At 44.8% G+C, this 25601-nt stretch overlaps 1 protein-coding gene across 9 annotated transcripts in view; it reads right to left on the minus strand.

Annotated features, from left to right (window-relative positions):
• PHF21B (PHD finger protein 21B) overlaps window positions 1-25601 on the minus strand; it is a 178797-nt gene that overhangs the window by 36614 nt on the left and 116582 nt on the right. For 7 of the 9 annotated variants that reach the window (XR_013393329.1, XM_028728683.2, XM_028728684.2 and 4 more), the window contains exon 3: window positions 23521-23844. The exons of the other annotated variants lie outside the window; for them this stretch is intronic. Coding sequence is in view for 6 of the 7 variants with exons in the window: in XM_028728683.2 (XP_028584516.2) it covers window positions 23521-23844 (324 nt within the window). In the remaining variant the exon portion in view is untranslated. The remainder of the gene's footprint in view (window positions 1-23520; window positions 23845-25601) is intronic. 9 annotated transcript variants of the gene reach the window in all.

Below are 25601 nucleotides of genomic sequence, written 5' to 3' on the forward strand. Positions count from 1 at the left end.
TCTTTTAAAAAAAAATCTATCGCGTGGACTTGGTGTTCTTCCCACAAGGGAGATTTCCATAAAAAGGATCCACTACCCCAAAGGCTCTATTTCTACTATCAAGCTAGTCTTACTTCAGAGGCCCATTTACGGCTCTCAACTCAGGGAAGGGTGAGACTTAAGTGTAAAGGAGGCATTTCCTAAGGTATTTCCAAGGTTGTCTAGGGTTTATTTTTTGGGTTTAAACCCGTATTTTAAATGTTTTACGGAACCCAACTGATACCTAGCAGAGCTCTAATGTCGGTGTGATGTTCCTTAAGTTTAGTACCAGAGAAAAGCTGTGCTGCTGCTTTCTGGGCCAACTAGATTTAGTTTGTGTGCTGGGATTTAGTTTTTTCATATTTCTTTCAAAATAATTCATTTGTCAGCATTCTGGCAGCATTAAATAAATTATTTACATGAAGAACAGGGAGTGCAGATACAGTTAGTCTCCCATAAGAATTTCAAAGCAGTTTTTGCTGCAACATGTTAGCCTAACTCACTTTATTTTATTGAGGAAACAAAAGTCCTCAATACATAGGGTCAAAGGAAAAAGAGTAGAGACAAAAGGGCCAGAACTCTGAATTAATGCACTCCCACATTGCATTGAAGTTGCCCAGAATGCAACACTAAAAAACTAAAATTATGGGATAAGATGCCACCATTTTTATACTGCAGCACTCTGAAAATATACACTGAAGCTGCATGCTGAAATTTGAAATATAATCTTTTTTCAATCCCACTCCCTCACAGGATAAGGAAGAGATTATATTCAGGAAAACCATTACAAAGTCATGAGACCCAGTTGGCTCTTCACACCAACTCCTGCAGGGTCCTTTTCTGAGTGGCGTCACCTGGAAATGTGGACTTAATTGTAACCTATCTCTAGAGGCAGGAAAACATTATCATTTTTGCTGGTAGAACAGCAAACGCAACAAACCCTTTTCTGTGTGTAGTGCTAACCATGACTGCACAGTCCAAATCACCTTTATTTCTTTTTCGTACCACTATGGTTGATCCCCCCTACCTCAGGCATAATAAGCGCTATAGTCCTACATTTGTCCAAAACAGACACAACAGATTGGTAATACTTTGAAGGGGCAGAGAAGCAGCAAAAAATCAGCATGAAAGGAGAACCATCTGGGGTGAGAGAAGGTGAGCACCCAGCATTTGTGCACGTCCCTTTTTGGGTAGGTGTGACTGAACCCCTCCAGTCCCCCTTCTTTACTTGTTTATTATTTAAAAAAATTGTACCCCACCCTTCCATAAGCAATGTCCAAGACAGCTAACACATTTAAAACCAATAAAAGGTAAAGGTACCCCTGCCCGTACGGGCCAGTCTTGACAGACTCAAGAGGCCGGGGGCCAGCGCTGTCCGGAGACACTTCCGGGTCACGTGGCCAGCGTGACAAAGCTGCATCTGGTGAGCCAGCGCAGCACACGGAAACGCCGTTTACCTTCCTGCTAGTAAGCGGTCCCTATTTATCTACTTGCACCTGGGGGTGCTTTCGAACTGCTAGGTTGGCAGGCGCTGGGTCCGAGCAACGGGAGTGCACCCCGCCGCGGGGATTCGAACCGCCGACCTTTCGATCGGCAAGCCCTAGGCACTGAGGCTTTTACCCACAGCGCCACCCGCATCCCCCTTAAAACCAATAGTACCTCACTAAAACTATTAATAGCAAAGAACAGAGAGAGCTGGGCAGCAAACTCCGATAACATCATGAAAGAAGCAAATCAAACACACCAATAACACTGAACATTACCTACACAGTACCTTGCGCACTAAATATATCAGAAAGATCAAGCAACTAACTTCTTATCAACCAAATGCCTTTTCCGCAGTGGAACCATCAGAGGATGAGACCTCAGTCCCAGCCAGCATGGCCAATGGTCAGGAATGATGGGAGCTGGCACCCCATGGGCTATCCCTGCACTAAAATATCCATACCTCCATCAATCTACACCCACACACTTTCATCCACACATACAAGCATACTCTCAACCATCACTGGTCCCAAGAATTCCTGGGATGCATACAGAAAAAGGCTACACAGCACCATCATGGCAGCCTAACATGGTGAGCCTGCGCCATCATCTAAAAAGTCTGAGCCTCCAGCCTCAACCTGGTGTCAGGTCCTCTTCTTCAGGGTGCTCTACGGAGTGCCCTTGCTCAGACTGGATCTCAGGCGACTCTCAGATGCGGTCCTGCTGACCCATTTCCATGGACATCATTGCCCAAGGTATATGGTGTCTGGAACACAACACCTACACAGGCATTCTTAACTTCAGAGAGCATTTGGCAATATCCGAATGCAATCAAACAGAACGTCAAGTCATGTCCCATCCCCAGAAGGGAGTGGAGAGTGTTGTCACCCACTGTCTTTCCTGACCCCCACCTGGCAACCTGAATAATGTAGGCACTTCCCTCATGTCAGTCATTTCAACTGCAGCTTTTTGTCATTCCTTGCTGCCATTCCACCTCTGTTTTACGTTTCTGAAAATAGGCATATTTTCCCTCTCCTCTACATTTGTCAAAAGGAGCAAACTTGTGCACATTCTTATGAACCTTTAATTAACAAGCTGAAAAGACATTTTTCTGGCAACGCCTGACCTTTAAGCACTTTGTATGAATTTATTGATACCAGCAGAAACAATAATTTAAAAGGTTATTTTATGAGTGCAGAATAGTTTATAGCAGCACTTTCGTCAAGATAAATGAGTTTCTTATTACTACATTTACGGCACTAAGCATTTTAATAAAAAAAGGACTATAAAAATCAAAAGATAACTTCAAATCTCTTCTCTATCTGCAGGCTACATGCAGTCAATACTGACCCCTTGAAATGTCTACATTGCCGTGCACTTTAAAGATAGAAGGGGGAATGGCAGTGGAGGGTAGAAGGACACTATCAAAATAATCCCAAGCAGAAACTGTTTGGAAACTGCAGATGTCAAAACTGAATGTATAAAAAAGGAGCATCTATAAAATATTTTCCCCATACATATTTTAATACATTGGTTTTAAGAAGTACTTAAGATTTTTCATGACATAAATATATCTGGGCTGAAACTAACAGCTTGGAGCCTTGCCTAAATATATTATTTTTACAAAACCTGCATTACACCTTTAGACCTGTGCTAACCACAATCTCGTGCCGGTAGCGTGATTTCCTTCCCCTCCTCCTGTTGTTGCCATTATAGTTTTCATATATTTATTTATACTTCAACTTTTTCCCTAACAGGAACTTGAGGCAGCTTCCAGATAAAAATAAAGGGGAAATGATAATTTAAAAACAATTACCGTATTTTTCGCTCTATGAGACTCACTTTTTCCCTTCTAAAAAGTAAGGGGAAATGTGTGTGTGTCTTATGGAGCGAATGCAGGCTGCGCAGCTATCCCAGAAGCCAGAACAGCAAGAGGGATCGCTGCCCTGGTCAGCAATCTGACTGTAGCTCTTTGAGCCTGTTGAAGTTTCGGGGAGCCCCACCTGGAGTGCATTACAGTAATCCAAACGGGATGTAACTAGAGAGCTTGTGGAAGGCTCTCCCCAGGGAGGCCCGCTGGGTGCCTTCGTTTGCACTAGGCAAAAACATTCTCCCAGGCCTTGGGCTAATTCAACAATCAACATGTTGAGTTTAGGATTGAACTTGTTGAGGGCTTTTTTTTTTTTTTTTTGAATTTTACCCCAGGACATAAACTGCCACAGGGGCCGGCAGCCATGTCCAAAGTCTGTTTCGGGGGCCTAATCTGGTCCACCGGTCAGTTTAACCCAGCCCCTGTGGCAGTTTATTTCCTGGGGTAAAATCCAAAAAAACCCTCAACAAGTTCAATCCTAAACTCAACAATCATTCAATCCTAAAAAAAGCTCAACAACTTTGGGGTGAAATCCTAAAAAAAGGTTAACAACTTTGGTTGGCCCTCACGGCCCTTCACTTCATCAAATCTGGCCCTCTTTGAAAAAAGTTTGGACACCACTGATCTAAGGCCTTTTTAACTAGGGTGGGGGCGGTATTGTTTTTGTTTGTTACTATTTTGTTTGTTACTGTATTTTTATGTTTTTATATTGTAAACTGCACTGGGATCCTTAGATGAAGGGTGGGATAGACATTAAACAAACAAACAAAGGCATGTTTCACTGTGCCCAAATCATACATCTCAAGGCTAGCACCCTAGCTTTCCCTGTGCAAATGCACTCCTGGCCCCGGCAGAGAGCTCCGCATCCATGCTCAGGGTCCAGGAGCAAGCCCATGGGAGTCAGTCTTCAGCATGTGAGTCAGTTCCCCCATCTAGCCCAGGCTGAACCCCCATTCCCTGTTTTGCCTTCCAAATGACCAAGAGACCTTTGCCTTGCCTGAAATTTCAACTGGTTCCCCTTCATCCAGTCCATTACTGATGGCAGACACAGGTTCAGAACAGAGTCCTTGAATTTAGGTGGAAAGGAGAAATGGAGCTGGGTGTCACCAGCGTACTGGAATTGGAAGGAAGGGACTTTGGTGCTATAGACAGCACCAGCTCCTTCAAGTCAGTGCAAATCCCTCAAAGAACAAGAAAGGGGAAAGAAGCAAACGCTTCACAAATGGCAGAGTGCTACTCTAGGTTAATTTGTTTTTTATCTGTTTATTACATTTACACAACACAAGTTCAGCTCCTAGGGCAGCTAACAAAACATAAAAGCGCGAAAATCAAAGTGCGATCCAATACATGTCTTCCTAGAAGCAAGTTCCAGTGAGTTCAGTGTAGCTGATTCAACATCAGTATTACAGCCATAGTTGATAAAAACACTAAAATGACAGCAACTACAGGTTTAAAAAATTCAAAATATCTGAATATATGGAATATAAAGGAAATGTTTTATATTGTGTAACAAAGCAAAAGTAAACTAAAACTCATTTGATTCTATTATTCTTTCCAACAGCATGCTTACTTGTTCATAGATATTAAAAAATTGAGCACATGAATACTGCCCTGTTCAACAAGTTTTTTAAATTATGAATGTTCTTAAAATTTAAGCAAATACAAAAATGTACCCAGACATATAAAAAAGACAGATATCAGAATACAATGGAAAAAATCCCTCCTCATCCTAAAATTTCCAGTTACTTCAAGAATATACTTAGTATCAGGAACAAAAAAAAGCAATAACTTAGTACAGTGGTGCCCCGCAAGACGAAATTAATTCGTTCCGCAATTTTTGTCGTCTAGCGAATTTTTCGTCTTGCGAAGCACGAAATCCCATAGGAATGCATTGAAAATCAATTAATGCGTTCCTATGGTCAAAAAAAGTCCAAACAAAGCCAAATTTGGTACAACAACAGTTTATTAACTGCTCTTTAAAGTCACACATACTGTAAAGAGCAGTTCAAAAATTGAAGGGAAAATAAATTAACTTTATAAACAAAACATGTCTTTGTTTTTAGACAAAGAAAACAAAGTCGCGAGACGTTTTCGTCTTGCGAAGCAAGCCCATAGGGGAAATTCGTCTTGCGAGGCAAATCGAAAACGGAAAAACCTTTCGTCTAGCGAGTTTTTTGTCTTGCGAGGCATTCGTCTTGCGAGGTACCACTGTACTGATTATGTATTCTCTACAGTTACAAGATGGAAATTCAAGTCATGGCTGAAGGCAACAGTAGATAAATTTTAGTGTGCCTCTTTTGCTTAAACCTAATCCATTTCAAGGAAAAAGCAGTGTGCTCCTCAAACTGCATCAGCAATGGTGTAAGAAAACAGTTCCCTGCCAAACGGTTAAGGGGCTGTTAGTTCCCAAACTTTTTCATTATCAGCCCGTTACTGAAAATATATACCGGTATATGAATCTGCTTCCTCTGAGGGTGTTTCCCCACAGTAAAAAAAAATATGAGATCGTTAAAATTACCTTTCATGAATAACTGTAGTAAAAATCTGATGTTGTGACCGCTCATCATTTTCTCAAAGTATGTATACATTTCTACAAGCAAATACTGCTTCCTGCTGCAAAGACACCTAAAGCTATTTTAAAGATGTTTTTGTCTGCTACATGTTCAATATTGGAAACAGAATGGATTGCAATGTGGTACTGACAGGGGAACAGATTACTATGGCAACAGCAAAGATGAAAATTCTTAACCTGAATGGATATTCACTGAAGTAATTGCAGGGTGTTTGGTTTTGTTGTGGGTTTTTTTTTATTTAAAAAACCCCATTCTACATTCATTTTACAACGAACACAGAATTCAACCTTGAGCTTGATTTATATAAATGCCAAGTGCTAAATGCAACCTTTAAATGTAAGCTGACTTTTAAAAACTTGAGGAACTGAACTCAGTGATCCCCCTTTGTTTTGAAAGCTTTATTTTCCACAAACATTGGAACTATTTTTATTCACAGAAGAAAAACACAGCCTTTCATGTGGAAAGCCACATTTCCCTCCTCTTTATCACAAATGTGAACGTGATTTTCAAGTTTTAACTAACATATCGATGTCTCTTAAAAGAAATCACCAGTTCAGGCCCCAATTCTGAAAAGAATTTAACCCAGGCGTTTTCAAAGATTTAAAAGAAATCTGCTACATACTACAGCAATCTGCATCAGACAAAAAACTTTTTAGTGTGTTGATTTTCAATTTATATTACTTATATTACAACTTATACAGGGATTTAAATGAAAAGCAAACTATGCATTTGCACAGGACATAAAAGTTAAATATTATCATGGAAATTTTCATTTCAAAAGTTTACAAAGGAACATGTTTCTGTAAGTTTGTGAGCTTACTTTTCTTGGCAAGGTTTGATTTGGTGGTGATAGTTCCCAACTCCCCTATGTACTTCTTACATAGGAGTAAGGGGACTGCTTAGGTTGATCCACCCATGGATACTTATGGAATCTGAGTGATTAAGCAAAATTCAAACTGATAAATTTAAAGAAACATGATCATTTGCTAATTTTTGGATTGAAAGTTTCCATGTTACTATTCAGTCTTATGTATATAGTCATACCTCAGGTTAAGGTAGCTTCAGGTTAAATCTTTTCAGGTTGTGTCCCGCAGCGACCCGGAAGTAATGGAACGGGTTACTTCCAGGTTTTGCTGCTCGCGCAGACGCTCAAAATGACATCATGTGCATGCGCGGCGAATCGCGACCCGCGCACGCGTGGGTTGCGTTCTGCTCAGGATGCGAACGGATCCCGTTCGCATCCAGAGGTACCACTGTAGTTTGCTTTCTACTTAAACCCTTTTTATATGTTAAGATTTATGTTGTTCCAATACTAATTTGGAGTCTATTGAGGGTTGAAATTCTTTACAGCAGTGGTTCTCAAAAGGTGTGGAAAGATTCAAGGGCAATCAAAGAAACATTTAAACATTTCAGTGTAGTGTAGTATAATATCCACGCCTCTCTTCAGGAGCATTAGCTGATTATATCACAAATTACATCACAGCTAGCTATTCTTTTACAGTTCCCCATGGCTTATTGTTGTGAATGGGGATTTTCAACTCTGACAAATATGAAAGATCAGAAAAGAGAAAGTGTTGAAGAGATGAGACCTCGTTTGTTTCAAATTAGATCTATATAAATAAGATTACCTGGCCAAAGCAAGCTTGCTTCTCTCATTGAGTTTGCGTACATATGTAAGAGGCTCGTTTATAAAGTCGTACCTTGGTTGTTGAATGGAATCCATTCCAGAAGTTTGTTCGACTTCCGAAAACATTCGACAACCAAGGCGCGGCTTCCGATTGGCTGTAGGCATTTCCTGCAGCCAATCGGAAGCTGCGTCCGACATTTGGTTTCCAAAGAACGTTCGCAAACCAGAACACTTACTTCTGGGTTCGGGAGCATTTGGGAGCCAAAATGTTCGGGTCGCAAGGCGTCAGGGATCCAGGTTACAACCGTTATTACATTTTGGGAATGATTCATGCTCATATGTAGCTCCATTGTTTCATAATTTCTCTGTGTCCTGTGATGATATGATAAAATAGTTGTGCGCTGTGTTATAAATCAAGCTCTGCTAGGAGTGCTTTCCTCTTCTTTCAGAATTTAGTGTGGCATAAGCAATTTTTTCTTCTGAAAATGTGGCCCAGAGTAAAAAGTTTGAGGACCACTGCTTTATAGTATAGTATAGTACACTTTATAGTATAGTATACTGTTTCAGGTCCTCCCTCCCTCAGGAGCTCTGCTCTCATCTCAAGGCTTTGTGTATTCCAGTGGGGCAGCAGAACACAACCCAGTGGGGCTGTGGTGGCCCCTACAGCTTCTGCGACCACCATTACTGTCTCAGTTTTGAGTAGTATTCCCAATATCTGAGAACATGGGCAGGAAACCCCTTTGGGAGCCGAGGATGGAAATATTATGATCAACCTGTCAAGATGCTTCCATGATGTTTTTGCAGATATGAAGCTGGAAAATGTCAAAGGCACCTCTCTGCATGGCTTGTGTGACTCAAAGCATGAGTAGGAGTTGCTCCCTTGTACACAATGATATCTCAGTAACTTCAATAGATCGGTTGGTTCTGATCATATGTGCTTCCTTGCTAAAAGTGACACTAGCTACTTCTTCACCAAAACTGGAGGGCACCGTAAGAAAAAGTCAGTTCTCATATTTAAAGAACTGCTTTACAGTCATGATCCCAATTCACCATAAGCCTTGAAAACAGTTGAACATTTTTCTTCAGGTACTTTAAGTTAGCATTTTTATCACCACCATTCTTGGCATACAGAAGAGATGCAATTTTCCCTGTGGTTCAAATGAGGTACAGTTCTCCTCAACAAAGGAATTGTACAGATCTTTACACTTCCATTCTTTGTCTGCAAAGATGTTGCTGTCAATAACCAGACAATCTAAATCGGTTTCCATGAAAGAATTGCCAAACTCTCAACGAACACCCTGGGATCTCTCTCGATTACTGGATGATGCCTCTACCAAACCTCAATTAGGCAGCGTATCTCTGAACAACTATCACCCAGCATCTCAGTACAGTGGTACCTTGGTTTAAGAACAGCTTAGTTTATGAACAGCTTAGTTTATGGGACGCGGGTGGCGCTGTGGTCTAAACCACAGAGCCTAGGGCTTGCCGATCAGAAGGTTGGCGGTTCGAATCCCCGCGACAGGGTGAGCTCCCGTTGCTCAGTCCCTGCTCCTGCCAACCTAGCAGTTCGAAAGCACGTCAAAGTGCAAGTAGATAAATAGGTATCGCCCCAGCGGGAAGGTAAACGGCGTTTCCATGCGCTGCTCTGGTTCGCCAGAAGCGGCTTAGTCATGCTGGCCACATGACCTGGAAGCTGTACGCCGGCTCCCTCGGCCAGTAAAGCAAGATGTGCGCCGCAACCCCAGAGTCGTCCGTGACTGGACCTAACGGTCAGGGGTCCCTTTACCCTTACCTAATTTATGAACAACTTGGATTAAGAATGCTGCAAACCCGGAAGTAGGTGTTTTGGTATGTGGAATTTGCCTTGGAAGCAGAACATGTTGAGTGTGTTCCATTTGTAAATTGAGTCCCCTGCTGCTATGGAAAAGCATGCTTTGGTTTAAGAATGCTTTGGTTTAAGAACGGACTTCCAGAAAGGATTAATTTCGTAAACCAAGGTACCACTGTGCTGCATTTTGTCTGCCCCATCGTACTTGCCTATGTAGTACTCTTTTGCTCATGCCTTTCCCCCCTCATGATGGGAACAGGTGGTTTGTTCTGTGGCGTAAATTGTACAAGGCAACTCCCAGATGGAAGCTTTTCCATGTCCATCCTCCTCCTGCTCAGTTACATAGTCTGATGAGGCAGCTTTTGATTTATAATGGACACTACTACAGGTGCCACATAATACCGGTTCCACATTTCTAAGGACTTGATCATTTAGTATGTCCCTGACGGTACGGGCCAGTCTTGACATACTCTAGGGTTCTGCGCTCATCTCACTCTATAGGCCGGGAGCCAGCGCTGTCCGAAGACACTTCCGGGTCACGTGGCCAGCGTGACGAAGCTGCTCTGGCGAGCCAGCGCAGCACACAGAAACGCCGTTTACCTTCCCGCTAGTAAGCGGTCCCTATTTATCTACTTGCACCTGGGGGTGCTTTCGAACTGCTAAGTTGGCAGGCGCTGGGACCGAGCAACGGGAGCGGACCCCGCCGCGGGGATTCGAACCGCCGACCATGCAATCGGCAAGTCCTAGTCGCTGAGGTTTTACCCACAGCGCCACCCGCATCCCTTTAGTATGTCAGCACACACTAAACTCTGGAACTCCCTACCTATTGAGATCAAGCAGCAATGTGCTCTTTTTGGTGCCTGCTAAAACATTCTTGTTTAGACAAGTCTACCCAGATGCTTAGAAAGCTGAGGTAATTTTAACCTGTTTTAGTATTTTAACTTTTGTATGTTTAAAAGCAGGGTTGTGGTTTTCTCTCTCGAAGTTATTGTTTTTATCTTTTTGTAAATTGCATTGAGGTTTTTCTTAACAATCAAGAGGGGTATAAATTTAATAAAATAAATAAGTAAAATTTAAAAACACAGAGTATTGTAGAACATGAAGGATTATAACATGCACTATGTAGCTTGGCCCCCTTATCGGCTAGTAATGTGTTAACATGAAATTTAAACAGAAGATTGTAATTTATATTTATTTATAAAATAATTTAGATACTGCCTTTTGGCTCTCAAGTGCCCCAAAGTCTGTTTTCCACTACAATTGTCCAATTAACTTAAATATGTTTTTCAACACCATGGTAGAGCTTCAGAACCAAAGCCATTTAACACACTACTGCTGAATCAGGATTGGTGTTTCTTCCACCATGCCTCTATTTTCAAAGGAAATCTTAGAAAAGAAAGTTAGTAGAAATGTCTGCAATTCCCCCAAAATGCACCCAGGATTCAACATTCCAGTTATGAATCATTCAAATGCCTTACAACCTTCTCCAGCAGGTATATGGTGGCCTCTACTGGATAAGGGGAGGGGGATCATTGATTTGTTTTTTCCTTTTTCCATGAGATCTACAGATGAAGGGCAGTATTCTTCTTCTCCTTCTTCTTTTTCAATAAAATTAAGGCAACCAGGGAAATTCCAAAGCTTTTCATTTCTGAAAATTGTGTATCCTTCTGGAGCGACTCTCCGAACTAGGGGTGGCTGGCACCGCTTTGCAGTGGTTCCAGTCCTACTTGGATGGTCGTTCCCAGAAGGTGTTACCTGGGGAATGCTTTTCAGCCCTGTGGAACCTTCAATGTGGGGTTCCGCAGGGCTCAATCCTATCCCCCCACATTGTTTAACAGCTACATGAAACCACTGGGTGGGGTTATCCGGAGGTTCGGAGTACGTTCTCAGCAGTATGCTGATGACACTCAGCTCTATTTCTCCTTTACATCTGCAAGTGAGACAGTGGAAGTGCTGGACCAGTGTCTTGCCTTGGTAATGGACTGGATGAGAGCCAACAGACTGAAGCTCAATCCAGATAAGACTGAGGCACTGTTCCCTAGACCAGATGGGTGGGAGGTTGCCTGCTCTTGATGGGGTTACACTTCCCCTGAAGGAGCAGGTTCGTAGCTTGGGGGTACTCCTGGATCCTTTGCTGTCACTCAAGGCTCAGGTGGCCTCAGTGGCCCGGAGTGCCTTCCATCAGCTTCACTGGTGGCCCAGCTACGCCCCCATCTGGACAGGGATAGCCTAACTACTGTTGTCTATGCTCTGGTAACCTCAAGGTTAGATTACTGCAATGTGTTATACGTAGGGCTGAAGACAGTTCGGAAACTTCAGCTGGTGCAGAATTCAGTGGCCAGGTTGCTCACCGGAGCAAGACGGTCTTGAGCATATTAAACCGATCCTGGTTTGACTGCACTGGGCCCAATTTAAAGTGCTGGTTTTGACCTATAAAGCCCTAAACGGCTCAGGACCGCAATACCTCAAGGACCGCCTCTTCCCATATGAACCTACCCGGACCCTGAGATCATCTTCTGAAGCCCACCTACGTGTGCCTCCTTCTTGAGAGGTCCGGAACGTGGCAACACGAGAACAGGGCCTTCTCTGCAGTGGCTCCCTGTCTATGGAATGCTCTCCCCAGGGAAGTTCACCTGGCACCATCATTATACACCTTTAAGCACCAGGCAAAAACGTTCCTTTTTAACCAGGTCTTTGGTTGACCTGATCAACATCCCATACCCTTTTAAAATGTGGCTCTTTTGGGGGGGGTATTATTAGGTTAGAGGGATGCGGGTGGCGCTGTGGGTAAAAGCCTCAGCGCCTAGGGCTTGCTGATCGAAAGGTTGGCGGTTCGAATCCCCGCGGCGGGGTGCGCTCCCGCTGCTCGGTCCCAGCGCCTGCCAACCTAGCAGTTCGAAAGCACCCCCGGGTGCAAGTAGATAAATAGGGACCACTTACTAGCTGGAAGGTAAACGGTGTTTCCGTGTGCGGCTCTGGCTTGCCAGAGCAGCGATGTCACGCTGGCCACGTGACCCGGAAGTGTCTCCGGACAGCGCTGGCCCCCGGCCTCTTGAGTGAGATGGGCGCACAACCCTAGAGTCTGGCAAGACTGGCCCGTACGGGCAGGGGTACCTTTACCTTTTTATTATTAGGTTATTGCTTTTATATACTGTGATCTTTTTATGTGAACCACCCTGAGACCTCCAGGTATAGGTCAGTACACAAATTCAAATAAGAATAAGATTAATAAGGATAAGCATATCTCATACTCTGTTGCTCTTAATAAGAGGTGGTTCATCTAACAAGTTATTTTCAGTGGGAAAGATTTAAATGTGATTAATAAACTTATCCAAATCAATCGGCTGTAATGCTATACACATTCATCTGGAAGTAAGCGCCACTAAACTTACTGGAGCTTACATCTGAACAATAACGAATAGGATTGCAGCCTAAAAGTGTATGTGTATGACTGGATCATGTTCAAGAGATTCCCCACCCTGCCACAAACCAAAAAGCTGGTACATCTTAGCATTACTAGAGATTCCAGCCAGCCAGAATCAGTCTTCATATAGTTGATTTATTCCCCTTCTGTCATTGCCTCCAGAGTTGTAAACAGAGCTAACTTTTAAAAACATTGACATTTTCATGAATGCGAGCCTGGCAATTTACATGAGGCATAAAACAACCTCCAAGTACAATGAAACAGCTGCAATGCATTACCATTTTAAAGAGGGCTCTTTTATTTTCTGAAGTGAATCAAAGCTCTCCATGGGGGTTATTTTGATTGGCACCAACACAATGAAGAGCTATTCCTAGGATTCATTTGAGCAGAAGAATTCTAACTTTCTGTTTATGGGGTTTTCTTTTAGGTATGTGTTTTGTTTCTGTTTTTTAGTATAAAATGCTTCATGGGGAAAACACGCCCATTCCACCTTCACTCTTACACTTCTGTAACTGTTAATTCAAGAGCTGTGGTTTAAAACCACTGTCAGGGGAAAAAAGTACTAGATTATTTCAACATGGAAGTACCGTATTTTTCGCTCTATAACATGCACCCGACCATAACACGCACGTAGTTTTTAGAGGAGGAAAATCCGTAGGCATGCCACCCGTAGGCATTCCCTCCATAACACGCACAGACATTTCCCCTTACTTTTTAGGAGGAAAAAAGTGAGTGTTATGGTGCAAAAAATACGGTATTTGCAACTTCCCAACACAAATCACTGTCCTCTTGAATTAAGAAAGCTTGCTGCAACAGGACCGCCCCCACCGCTCTGTCCGAGGCGTCCGTTTCAGTTGGCTCTGACACCAACTGATTTTGTTCTGAACCTATGCAAATGGAACTTTAAGGGACTGCACTGAATACAGTATAGTTTCTTTCTCTGTAAAGGTGAAGGTAAAGGACCCCTGGACAGTTAAAAAAGGTAAAGGGACCCCTGACCATTAGGTCCAGTCGTGACCGACTCCGGGGTTGCGGCGCTCGTCTTGCTTAACTGGCCGAGGGAGCCGGCATACAGCTTCCGGGTCATGTGGCCAGCATGACTAAGCCGCTTCTGGAGAACCAGAGCAGCACACAGAAACGCCGGTTACCTTCTCTCCAGAGTGGTACCTATTTATCTACTTACACTTTGATGTGCTTTCAAACTGCTAGGTTGGCAGGAGCAGGGACCGAGAAACGGGAGCTCACCCCGTCGCAGGGATTCGAACTGCCGACCTTCTGATCGGCAAGTCCTAGGCTCTGTGGTTTAACCCACAGCACCACCTGCGTCCCCCTGGACAGTTAAGTCCAGTCAAAATCAACTATGGGGTTGCTGCGTTCATCTCGCTTTTCAGGTCAAGGGAGCTGGAGTCTGTCCAGACAGCTTTCTGGGTCATGTGGCCAGCATGACTACTGGTTCACAGAAGACTGTGATGAGTGCCAGAGCACATGGAAACATCTTTTACCTTCCTGCCGCAATGGTACCTATTTATCTCCTTGCACTGGTGGGCTTTCGAACTGCTAGGTGGGCAGGAGCTGGGACAGAGCAACGGGAGCTCACCCCGTTGCGCAGATTTGAACCACCAACCTTCTGATCAGCAAGTCCAAGAGGATCAGTGGTTTAGACCACAGTGCCACTATTTCTCCCTTGCTATTTCTCTGTTGCTAGTTACCGGTCAAATTTTACATAATTTATATGTCATAATTCATCTGACTAACAGGGAGCTTTTGCAATGCAAAGGAGACTGGACCTACAGAGGAATCCCAACTGGAGCCAGGGACGAATGGACCAGCACAGCCACCAATCGTGCCTTTCGAGGATCCCCAGCACTTTGGACCCTGCAGATCTGAAGCTTCCAGGGCCCTACGCCCATGGCACCCTGTTTTGGACCTTCCTGCAGGCTACTTCAGCAGAGCTTGGGCCTCTATCACAGTGGGATAGTGAAGGCTGGCAGAGACAGCGGCACTCCCATTTTACCCATGCTGCAGCCACCTCTTTCAAAAAAACACCAGCAGCACCATTTTCTGTGCACCAGTTAGATACTCTGAATATTAAGTGTTAAGTGGTACATATAAATAAATATATGGTGTCAGTTGTAGGGCAAGTGGAGATGTGGCTGCAAAGGAACAAGAGGGAGACTTAAAATGGACTCCTAATTGTTCATTGGCAAGTGGAACTTGTATTTGGTGCCTTTAAATGTGGTGCCACATGGCAAGGCCAGCCAGGAATGGTTCCCACTCATGAACTCCCAAGTGGAGCTGATCCCTGCCAAAAACAGGGCTTGAGGTCGGTGCCAATCCACTGACTGGCAGAGAGTCCAAGCCCCACTTGGATCAGCAGGGATCTTCTCCCTTTGCAGCACAGCGTGTACTTAAACCATGCTGCACAGGAAAGGGGAGCATCTGATGATTGACAGGCCCCACCCATCTGTCAAAGTGGCTTGCCAGGAGTGCGGGAGCTCCAGAATCAATTAACATTCTGCGCATGTTCGGGCAAGTTGCTTGTTCCCTAGGACCAGTGCAGGATTCTGAAGGGCTCTCTTTGATTACCCTTGTTTCTGGTTCTCAATCTCCAATTTGATACACAATCTAGCTCAGCCTCTCAAAGCCTCTGGTCCTCGGATATTGTTATACTGCAACTACCATCCATTGCTAGCAAGACCAGTGGTCAGGGGTGACAGGAGACGTAGTCCAACAACATACGGGGACCCAAGGTTGAGAAAAGCTGCTCTAACCTATAGGCCTGCTGCTCTTCCTATCTGCTGCAGTCCTCTGCCATACCTGCTTCTTGTGGGTCATTTTTGCCAGGGCCAGGCAGCTTAGTCCAAACTTCAATAAAAACCAAAGACATTTTGTAATCTTTGGAAACTCTAATTAAAACCAAGGACAATGTAATTTTTTTGGAAAATTGTAGAGTTACAACATTAGAGACCATAAGAATAGTGCAATATCCTTCTGTCTAAAGAGAAACACTTCTATTACATTTTGAGAAGGTCTTACCTGACTTTGATGTTGGAGTCTACCACTAATTTATAGGGATGGGCACAACAGTTCGCATTCTGTTGTTGGTTTGGGATTCCAACATCTGGCAAAGTCCACTCTAGTTGAGTTTTGAACAGAATTCTGTATTACAGAATCTCCAAATGGAACACCCTGGCACCGGTGAGGGGCACAGGTGTGGAACACACACACTCCTGGGTTGCAAGGGGCTATTTTACAGCCTGGACATTGTGGGCTGCAAAGGAAAACTATTCTTTGCAAAGAAGGAGTAAATGGGGGGGGGGAGGCAGTGGGGGGGGAGCAGGAGATGCAACCCCCCCCCCCCAACAAAGAACACTTGGAGAAAGAGGATTTTCAGTGGGGAAGATTCCTCCTCACATCAACAAGATTTCATGGTACAATCTTTTTCAATCCTGCCATGGAGATTTGTGTCTTCAGTGAATTGCATATGAAGATTTAAAAAGGGTGCAGCCCCCAAACTAGCAAAGGGGAAAATCTCCCTACTAAAAAACCCTCCAGGCTTCAGGGTTTTCAGCACAAGGATTACCTTTCCTCTTCACTAGTAGTTTTGGGGTCTGCGGCCCCCCATATAATTCAATGGAGACACGTGTACAGAGGAGTCAAAGAGCTCCATAGCCCCAAACCAATTTATTGGGTGGGAGCAGATTCCAAATAATTACATTCCAATCCAGGAGACATTTCCAGGAATATAGTAAATCCAGATTCCTTAAGCAACCTTACTGAATTATGCAATCTTGAACCATACTTGTCTATGGGCGGCTCAAAGAAACACCATCTACAAATAGCTTAAATTCTGAAAACATAAACTATGCTATGGTGTAGCGAGAAGGCACCCAGTGAATATGGGATCCATGGAGATTTAGGTAAAAACAATTTGGTATACAGTGGTACCTCGGGTTACATATGCTTCAGGTTACAGACTCCGCTAACCCAGAAGTAGTACCTCGGGTTAAGAACTTTGCTTCAGGATGAGAACAGAAATCGGGCTCCGGCGGCACAGCGGCAGCAGGAGGCCCCGTTAGCTAAAGTGGTGCTTCAGGTTAAGAACAGTTTCAGGTTAAGTACAGACCTCTGGAACGAATTAAGTACTTAACCTGAGGTACCACTGTACAGTGATAGGTGCTGATTCTATGTAAACAGATATTTCCGTGCCTATTGAACAATAACAGCAGCTGAAATGCAGGAAGTTGAAGGTGGGGGTCTGGGTAGCAGGGAAAGGAAAGTCCTTGTGAAGAGGGAGCTGGCCGTTTATACTAACAAATTTGGAGGTGGAAAATAGGGTCTGGGGCGTGTGTTTAATGTGAGTATTAAAAAAAACAACTATGAAAAATCACAGTTTCACCTTTCCCTCTGTCATCATAGCACCCTGTTTATAAGCTATAAGTATTGCAGTGGACAGTCAAGCCCCAAACCGGAGTCCTTTAGCACAGTGGGGGAGAAAAAAAAGGTGCCCTTTCCTAGAATTCCCATTCCCTGTGAACTCGTAGCAATGCTGGAGCCCTGAACAGAAAGACTGATATTAGGAGCTGGAAATGCACTGCAGCATTTCACAACGGGGCCCTAATTTTAGGATCTCTTATTCAAATTATTTTAAATCTAAAATATTGAGAACCATTCTATAGATCTTTAAGCATACACTCTTTGTTCTTCTGAGAACAGAAACAGGAATACTCTTGGCTGAAGATTCATTATCAGTCTTCAAAAACTGGCTTAAGCTAATCAATATGCCCCGAGAAACACTTTCAAAATTACGTTTCCCTGAGCAAATTTACTCTGAAGTATCTAATCTGATTTCTTGGCACCAGAATGTTGTTCACATTGTTGCATTCATATGGCCTTTCAGAAGTCTATTTCAATCAAACGGCAAGAAAATAGCTTGCAAGGAATTTAAAACTAGACTTGAAAATGGGTACTCCCAATTCAACTTGACATCCATGAATACAATCAAGATTATTCCTTGCTACAGCATGATCAACTACAAACACAAATTGAAAAATTACTAGATCAAAATGGATAAATTCCCCTTGAGCAGAGTCTTTGTTGTTTTTAATTTTCAGTTGACTACTTCTATATTGGAAAGCAGACACCAAAATGTTCCACATAGCCTGTAGTTTACTGTCTGCAGAAAGAATCAAATTGAGAATTTGTTACTCTGTTGCTTTAAGTCTCTACATACATACCCTCCAGCATTTCTCTGATGAAAACAGGGATGCTCTAAGGAAAAGCAGGACATTCCGTGATATAATCAGTAACTGGGACAGCTTCTGAAAATCCGGGACTATCCCTGGAAAATAGGGGCACTTGGAGGGTCTGGATGTATATGAAATGATTTCTGAAAAATTGGAACAACTGTGGACAGTGATAAAATCTAGTGTCTGGAATCTGCTTTCAGTAAGCCTGTGCTGATTTTGTAAGATCTTGTGCTACGGATTGTGCACCAGTCTGTGCAACAAACCGATACGTATTTTACGGAACAATCCTATGTCTTCTCAGAAGTTCCCCAGGAAAGCAGGCACCAGGTTGCAATTTTATTTTTTCAACTGATTAAATTATTATCTACTATGTATTTAGGAAAGTGGTTTCTCTGTCTGTCCACCTGTTCTCTGTTGGCTAAAGATGTTATTGCCAAACTCCGTACAAGGGTTCCTGAGGTGGGGGAAGCGGTCATTGTTGGTGATTGGGTGCCATTTTGAATCAAGACAATGGAACAAAATGTGACTTCGTCTGACTTTTGACACAATGGATCCAACTCGCTAATTAAAACTACTCAATGAAAAATCACAACCTCTTTTGGTTTCTGCAAATTCCCAGGTGGAGAACCTCAGGCACATAGTGCCAAATATGGCTGCCCAGGCCTCTATATCTAGCCCAAGGCTACATAAATCTCTAGCCCTGCTGTGCCTCCTAGTGCTGCTGCAAAGCTGGAATGTGTTCTTTAATTGTGATAACTCTTACTTGCCTAGATGTGCATGCACACGCATGCACACACACAGTATATACAGGACATCTCTGAGTTTTGCATGGCTGGAACACAGACCACTAAACAATGGTGAAGAGTCACATCTGCTGTTTGCTCCTATGTCTAATTCTACCTCTGGTTTGGTGGGGTAATATCCAAAACCCAACACCTCTTTTAGCAAGATACCTGTGTAGCAAGTGACATTTTGCTTTCCCCATATTTATTTACCTACTAATTTATACAGCTGCCCCAAATAAGTTGCTAAAAATAAGTGTAGGATTTGGGGTATTACCCCACCAAATGAAGGTTTAATGCAAGTACTGTGCATTGTACTTGGTGTGAGACTAACAATGTCTCAGCCAGGGGTCAGCAACCTTTTTCAGCCGTGGGCCGGTCCACTGTCCCTCAGATCTTGTGGGGGGCAGGACTATATTTTTGGGTGGGGGGGGGGTAAATGAATGAATTCCTATGCCCCACAAATAACCCAGAGATGCATTTTAAATAAAAGGACACATTTTACTCATGTAAAAACACGCTGATTCCTGGACTGTCCGCGGGCCCGATTGAGAAGGCAATTGGGCCGCATCCAGCCCCCGGACCTTAGGTTGCCTACCCCTGGTCTAGGCCTTTGGAAAGAGATTGTAAGATTCAAGCCCTTTAGAATTTTATACTGCTACTTGATTGGTTTTGGATATGTTCTTAATGATGCTGTTAGCCACCCTAGGCACTGTTCAGGGAGGAAGGGTGGGATAGAAATTAAACAAAACAAATAATTCTATAGAAATCTAAACTACCCACCAGGAGTGAGGAAGTTCTCCCCCTAAGTCATGCACCTCCCTGGGGCCACAGGCCCCGTTAGCCTTTCTCCATGTCCTCCTTGAGAGCTTTTGCCAGGCTAGAATGTGTCCTCTTGCTTGCCTGAATGGAGAGCTGTGTGTGCAGAAGTATCTGGCTTTTATATTGGCCAAAAGGTATCCTACTGTACCTAATGTAAGAGTCACATTCATTGCCCCATCAGCATTTGCCTCTGACCCTGCTCACCACCGGCACATGCCCCCCCCCCCCGCCAACCCAGGTTCTCCATGATGGAATGTGGCTCTTGGGATGAAGGATGCTTATTTCACCATTCCATGGGCACACTATATATTTTGCCTACTGGGCTTGCACCAGCATCCTTTGCTCAGAGAAGCGGTTCTTACTGCAACATTTCTAGAATCATATTATGGAGTGTAGCTTGCATATTTACTTCATGCCTCTATTTATTCATCAAAAAGAAAATCTAAATAACTTGATATAACAGCTGAGCTGCCAACACAATATCCATGCTGTGGCTTAAGGCAATATCAGAAATTTCAAATCTGAAATTTCAAGGATTGATAATGAATGGCAATGGTGTAAATCAGCACTGCAAATTCCGTGGGTGTGGCTACAGCCCTGAGAATACCACAACGCAAATAAAACCTTTCTTCTTCTTTTTCATTACTTATTCAATGCCACAAGCATATTTATTTATGTACTGAATTTCTAGCTCAGTTAAAAAACAACTAAAACCTCAGGGTGGCTTTTGAATCAAATAAAAAGCAATTAAAAGAGTAACACAATATCATAAAACTGCAGTTTAAAATTAAAACAGCAGAACAACAAAGCGGTCTCAAGAAGCACCATAAAACAGAGTCAGACAATATTTTAAAAGGTGTAGCGAAATTTTAAAAGTTATTTCCCTGAGGAGACACCCATGCCTCTCACCAGCTGGACTCCGCCTCTTGGCCTCCCTCCTTTCCTCCTTCAGCTTATGATTCTGATCCTGGACTTCTCTCTGACACAGATTCTCCCTGCTCACTAAACCCTGTTACCTCTCCAGTTTCCAACACCTTCTCCTTCTGACCACCCATCACTGTCCCACCACCAACCCCTGGCTCTGAGCCTTCTGCCCCAGCTGGTTCCTCCCACTAGTCCTCTGCATCCAACCAAGCCCTGACAGTCAAAGGAGCACACTGAACCTGGCTTAAGCACACAGCCAGGCAGTGCTGTTCTTTGACAATAGTAATGTCACCACACTCTGCTCCGGCTGCAGGGTCCAAACTTTGGGTTACCAGTGCGAGAATCACTGGCCAGGCTCTCTTTGCCCAGTAACTGCTACACAAACTGAAGTTGGCAAAAGGTCCTTGCCATGATGGTCACTTGCACCTACAAGAACATTGTTGGATCCAGGAGCACCCCAAACTATGTACTTGCTCATTTAGGATGGAGGGTGGTGCCATCCTAAATAAGCGATCTGAGCACTTCTTGAACTGAGGAGTCAACCACCCATCTTGTCTCAGGTTTTTTGTTTGTTTGTTTGTTTTTGCTTTTGGCCAGCTTGTCACTGCAGTCACCCTAAAACAGGCATAGGCAAACTTCAGCCCTCCAGATGTTTGGGACTACAATTCCCATCATCCCTAGCTAACAGGACAAGGCCAGGGATGATGGGAAGTGTAGTCCCAAATATCTGGAGGGCCGGAGTTTGCCTATGTCTGCTCTAAAACCTGCAAGCCTCTTCTGACTGAGATGATACAAACAAATAAGAACTGATGATGATGATACAAATTAAGACACTTTGTGCTGCATTTTGGTCATCTAAGCTTATATGTGACCCGGAAAAACTGTCTGCAGACAAACGTCGCTCCCTTGGCCAGAGTCATTCACGACTGGACTTAACTGTCAGGAGTCCTTTACTTTTTATACTTATAGCAATGAGGTTTTTGGGTTAACTACTCCCTGTCTGAGATAATACAACTGTCATTTCACTATGCTGCAACAAGACTTTCCAGAATAAGGAATCTAGAAAGCAGGCTTTAGGCAAATGCCTAGCCAAAAGTACTGGCTTGCATGGCTTGTTTAAAAAGAGCCCACTGATGCTCAACTGGTGTAAACATGTGTACTGCAAAACGTCTATAGCTAGCCAGATGTCAAAATGGATTTTCATATTCCTAAAGTTATTTTCCCAAATGGTTCTGGAAGCCTTGCAGAACATGATCTGAACTATATTCTTTTTTTCAGTCTTATGAACAGACAGGAACAAAAGAAAGAAATTGTCAAGAAGACAGAAGTTTATTCCAACCTGTTTGGCATGTACTCTGTGCTTTAAAACACAACTTGAACCTAAAGAAGAACCAAATTCTGTGCCAAGATTATCTGAATTCTCTTAACTGTATACATTATGCATATGAATTACTTGCATGTTTAATTTTGCATAATTTATACTGCCTATCCAAGTTATGAGGAGCAAGGCACAGAAGACCACACCAGCACCAGCACCGGAAATCTTGGAATCTGGCCTTTGCACCCAGTATCACATTCCTCTGGTTGTCTGCGACTATTCAAAAGCAGCACTACACACAGCACTAATTACACTGAACATTATTCTCCCCTCTGAGAGATAGAAAACCCATCAGAAACTGACATTTAAATCAATTAAATCAATATTTTTAAATGTATCAATTGCTTCTCTATAATAAAGGAAATATTAAAAACAACATAGCAAAATGAATAAAATCAGCAGAAGCCCCAACTCTGAATAATCAACACCATTATTAGAAAGGTCTCTATAATCAATACATGGGTGGGGGGAGTGTCAATTTCTTAAGTTCATTAGTAGGAATGAATAGGTGCCAGTGCAAATAAATGCTTGGCAAGCCTGGTAGTTTCACATCTTTCTTTACTAAACTGCAAGTTAAATAAACATGCTAAACTAGATCCCTCTCCAGGGCATCAGAAAATGTTTCAATACAAATTATCCATAGGACAATTTTCTGGAAAACCCACATCACTGACTACACATTACTTCTTTCTGTAAGCAGGCTTTCCTGTTTCCAGACATCCCTGTGTGTAGCCCCCCCCCCCCTTTGGTTCCCTGCTGATCTTTAGAGCATCCAAACCCCATTGTCATCACTGTCCGCCTGAAGGTTCGTTCCTTCTTACCATAATCTTCCAGCTCCCTCATTGCTCCAGCCTCTTCCTCCTCTATTCTCTTCACCCTTGACATAGCCCCGTGTCTGTAACGTCTGAGACAAAAGGCACTCTGCATGTGCTCGCTGTCACTTGAATCTTGCATCCAGTGAAACACACATACACCATCAAAGAGGCGAAGGAAAGGTTGGGCTTCATTTTGCAGCTGGGAAGAAGCAAGACCTTACATACTTTGCATACAAAGCTGCAGGCTGAGGGGTCTCCAGCTCAGTTAGATCTCGGGCAGCTGGATTGAAAGGGTGTCTTGCCCAAGACTCTGGAAAGCTGAAGACTCCGAGTTTGACCAAACTGGGTCGGACTGGCCAGCGATTCACTAGACTGCATGGCCATATTCAGAGTATGCTCAGAGACCAGGAGTGCTGGAGCCTTTTAAACAACGCTGAGTACTCAAATGCGGACCTGAGCGGCCACCCCCGTGAATTACTCCAGCATCTCTACCTCCCGACTTCCACACCTGAGTTATTTTTATTGCTTGCATCATCATAAATCGATTAGCGACGGATGGCAACGATCTTCCAGCCCTTGAGCAAAGTTTCACAGTTCCAGGACTACCGAGCAAGGTGGGTTTCCGAAGTAGAGACAGGTGTGCGTCTACCTGGAGCTTTTCGGACTCCCGTTGCATCCCCTGCCCAGCACCCCCCCTCCCGCCGCCCTCCTTCCCCCCCGCTCACCTGGCTCTGGGATCCCGGCGCGGCGGGCGCTCGGCGGGCGCTGCAGCCCCCTTTGGTCTGCAGGTTGATGGGCGCGCTCTGCTGGGCGCCGCCGCCCCGGCCGCCGTTCAGGTGCGCGGTCACCATGGCCACGGGACCCTTGGACGGCAGCACGGAGAGCGCCACGCTCGGAGGGCCGGAGCTGGGGCCGCCGCCGCCTCCTCCTCCGCCGGCGGGGGCTTTGAGGAGCGCCGGCTGTTTGGTGCTGCCGCTGGCGCCGCCGCCGTTCCCTGCTGCTGCGCTGCCCACCAGCACCGCGGCCGAGCAGCTCCGCACGGGCAGCTTCTGCAAGGGGGAAAAAGAAGGCGACACGCGCTCAGGCTTCCCGCCTTGGAAAGCGGCTCTCCCCGCCCCCGCCCCAGGGAAGCCTTCACCCGCCCGGGAACCCCGCCGCCCTCCCCGCCCAGCAGCCCGAGCTGGGCGGCGGCGCTGCCTTCGGCTCCGCGGGGGCTTCTGCCGCCGGAGCCCGCCTGCTTGTCGGCGGCTGTTTCCTCCCGTCGGGGCTGCGGGCTTCCTTCGGGGGCGGCCAACTCCGCCTTGCCTTTTGCGCAGAGCAGAGCGGGGCAGCGCGGCCCATTTGGGGTGGCCCGTCTGTCTGTCGGGGGAGCGGAGGGCGCTGGCGAGCCCCGTCGGGGCTGGGCTTAATTCAGGGCGTCTCTCTCTCCCTCCCTCCCTCGCACACACATTCTGAAGCGAGGGAGCATCTTGGGATCACTTGACTCGGATCGCCCGTGCCTTAATTGTTTATCGATCCAGACCCTGCCTTCCTCCACTGAGCAGCACACATTGGGGGGCCGCCGGGACTCGAGGCAAACGAGCCCGTCGAGCAGCAGCCCCAGCCGGGGGACCGGCCGAAGCGCCCCGAGGGAAGGCAGCCAAACAAAAGCGACGGCTTGGCCGACCGGGAAGTTCTGCGCATGCCCCTTGGAAATCCGCGGGAGCCGAGCGCTGGCGCTCCGGTGCAGCTCCTGCTCGTTGGAATGAGACTTGCGCGAGAGAACTTCCCCAGGACTGCGCGCCCCGCAAGCCTTGCCCTTTCACATTTACCTCTTAGTCGTACTAAGTTTTGTGGGGCTTACTCCCAAATAAGTGTGCATGGGATAGAGCCATGCAGCCTAAAGATTTGTGCGCTCCAGGATAACGGGCTTTTAGAAGTTTAAAAGCGCGCATATCCTCTACCCGCCCCGGTTGTTTGGCAAAGATTTCTGCTGCTTGGAGCATGGGATCTTTTCGAATTCTCTCTTGCAGGTCTTCAGTCCCTTCCCTTTTGACCTCGGCCTTGAGCCCAGGGCCTCGGGCAGCAGGATCCGCGGGGGCAATAGATCTTTTATTCCTCCTCTGCCCCTTGTTCCTGATGTAGATCCTTCACACCTCCTTCCCAAAATGTCTGTGACCCTTTGTGTTTTCTTAATTTTGTCATCTAGTGCAACTCTGACTAGTGGGCTTTCTTTCTTCCACCTGCAGAAGTTCCAGTTTTACAACCCCTTTAAACATGCTTATTACAGTATAGCACACAAAACTGAACAGTAAAAGGTTAAATATTTTTGGACTGTAAAAGTATAGCAGCTACAAGAATTTTGTTTTGCAAAAAAATTTTTTGTTTGTTTTCATATTTTCCCTTAAAAAAATCCCAGTGTACAGTCATACCGTGGGTTACAAATGCTTCAGGTTGCTTTTTTTGGGGGTTACGGACACACCAAAACCCAGAAGCACCGGAACAGGTTACTTCCGGGTTTGGGCGATCACGCTTCGCACATGCACAGAAGCGCCGAATCACAACCTGCGTGTGCGCAGACGTGGCACAGATCACATTCACAACCCAAGCGTCCACTGTACATTCAGGGGGGCCCACTACAGAAATCTGAAATTATGTAAGTTGCACATTTATAAGTAGACAAATATTGGTACTCTGATGCTTAGAGACTTCTTGTGTTCGTATTATTTCATACGCTTCCTATCGTACTCTCCCAAAGTGGGTGGGGGGAGATATGCATGGTATCTATCCCCATATTATCCTCATAACGACCATGTTAGGTAGACAA

Source organism: Podarcis muralis, chromosome 6 (genome assembly GCF_964188315.1).
Source record: "Podarcis muralis chromosome 6, rPodMur119.hap1.1, whole genome shotgun sequence".
NCBI lineage: Eukaryota > Metazoa > Chordata > Lepidosauria > Squamata > Lacertidae > Podarcis > Podarcis muralis.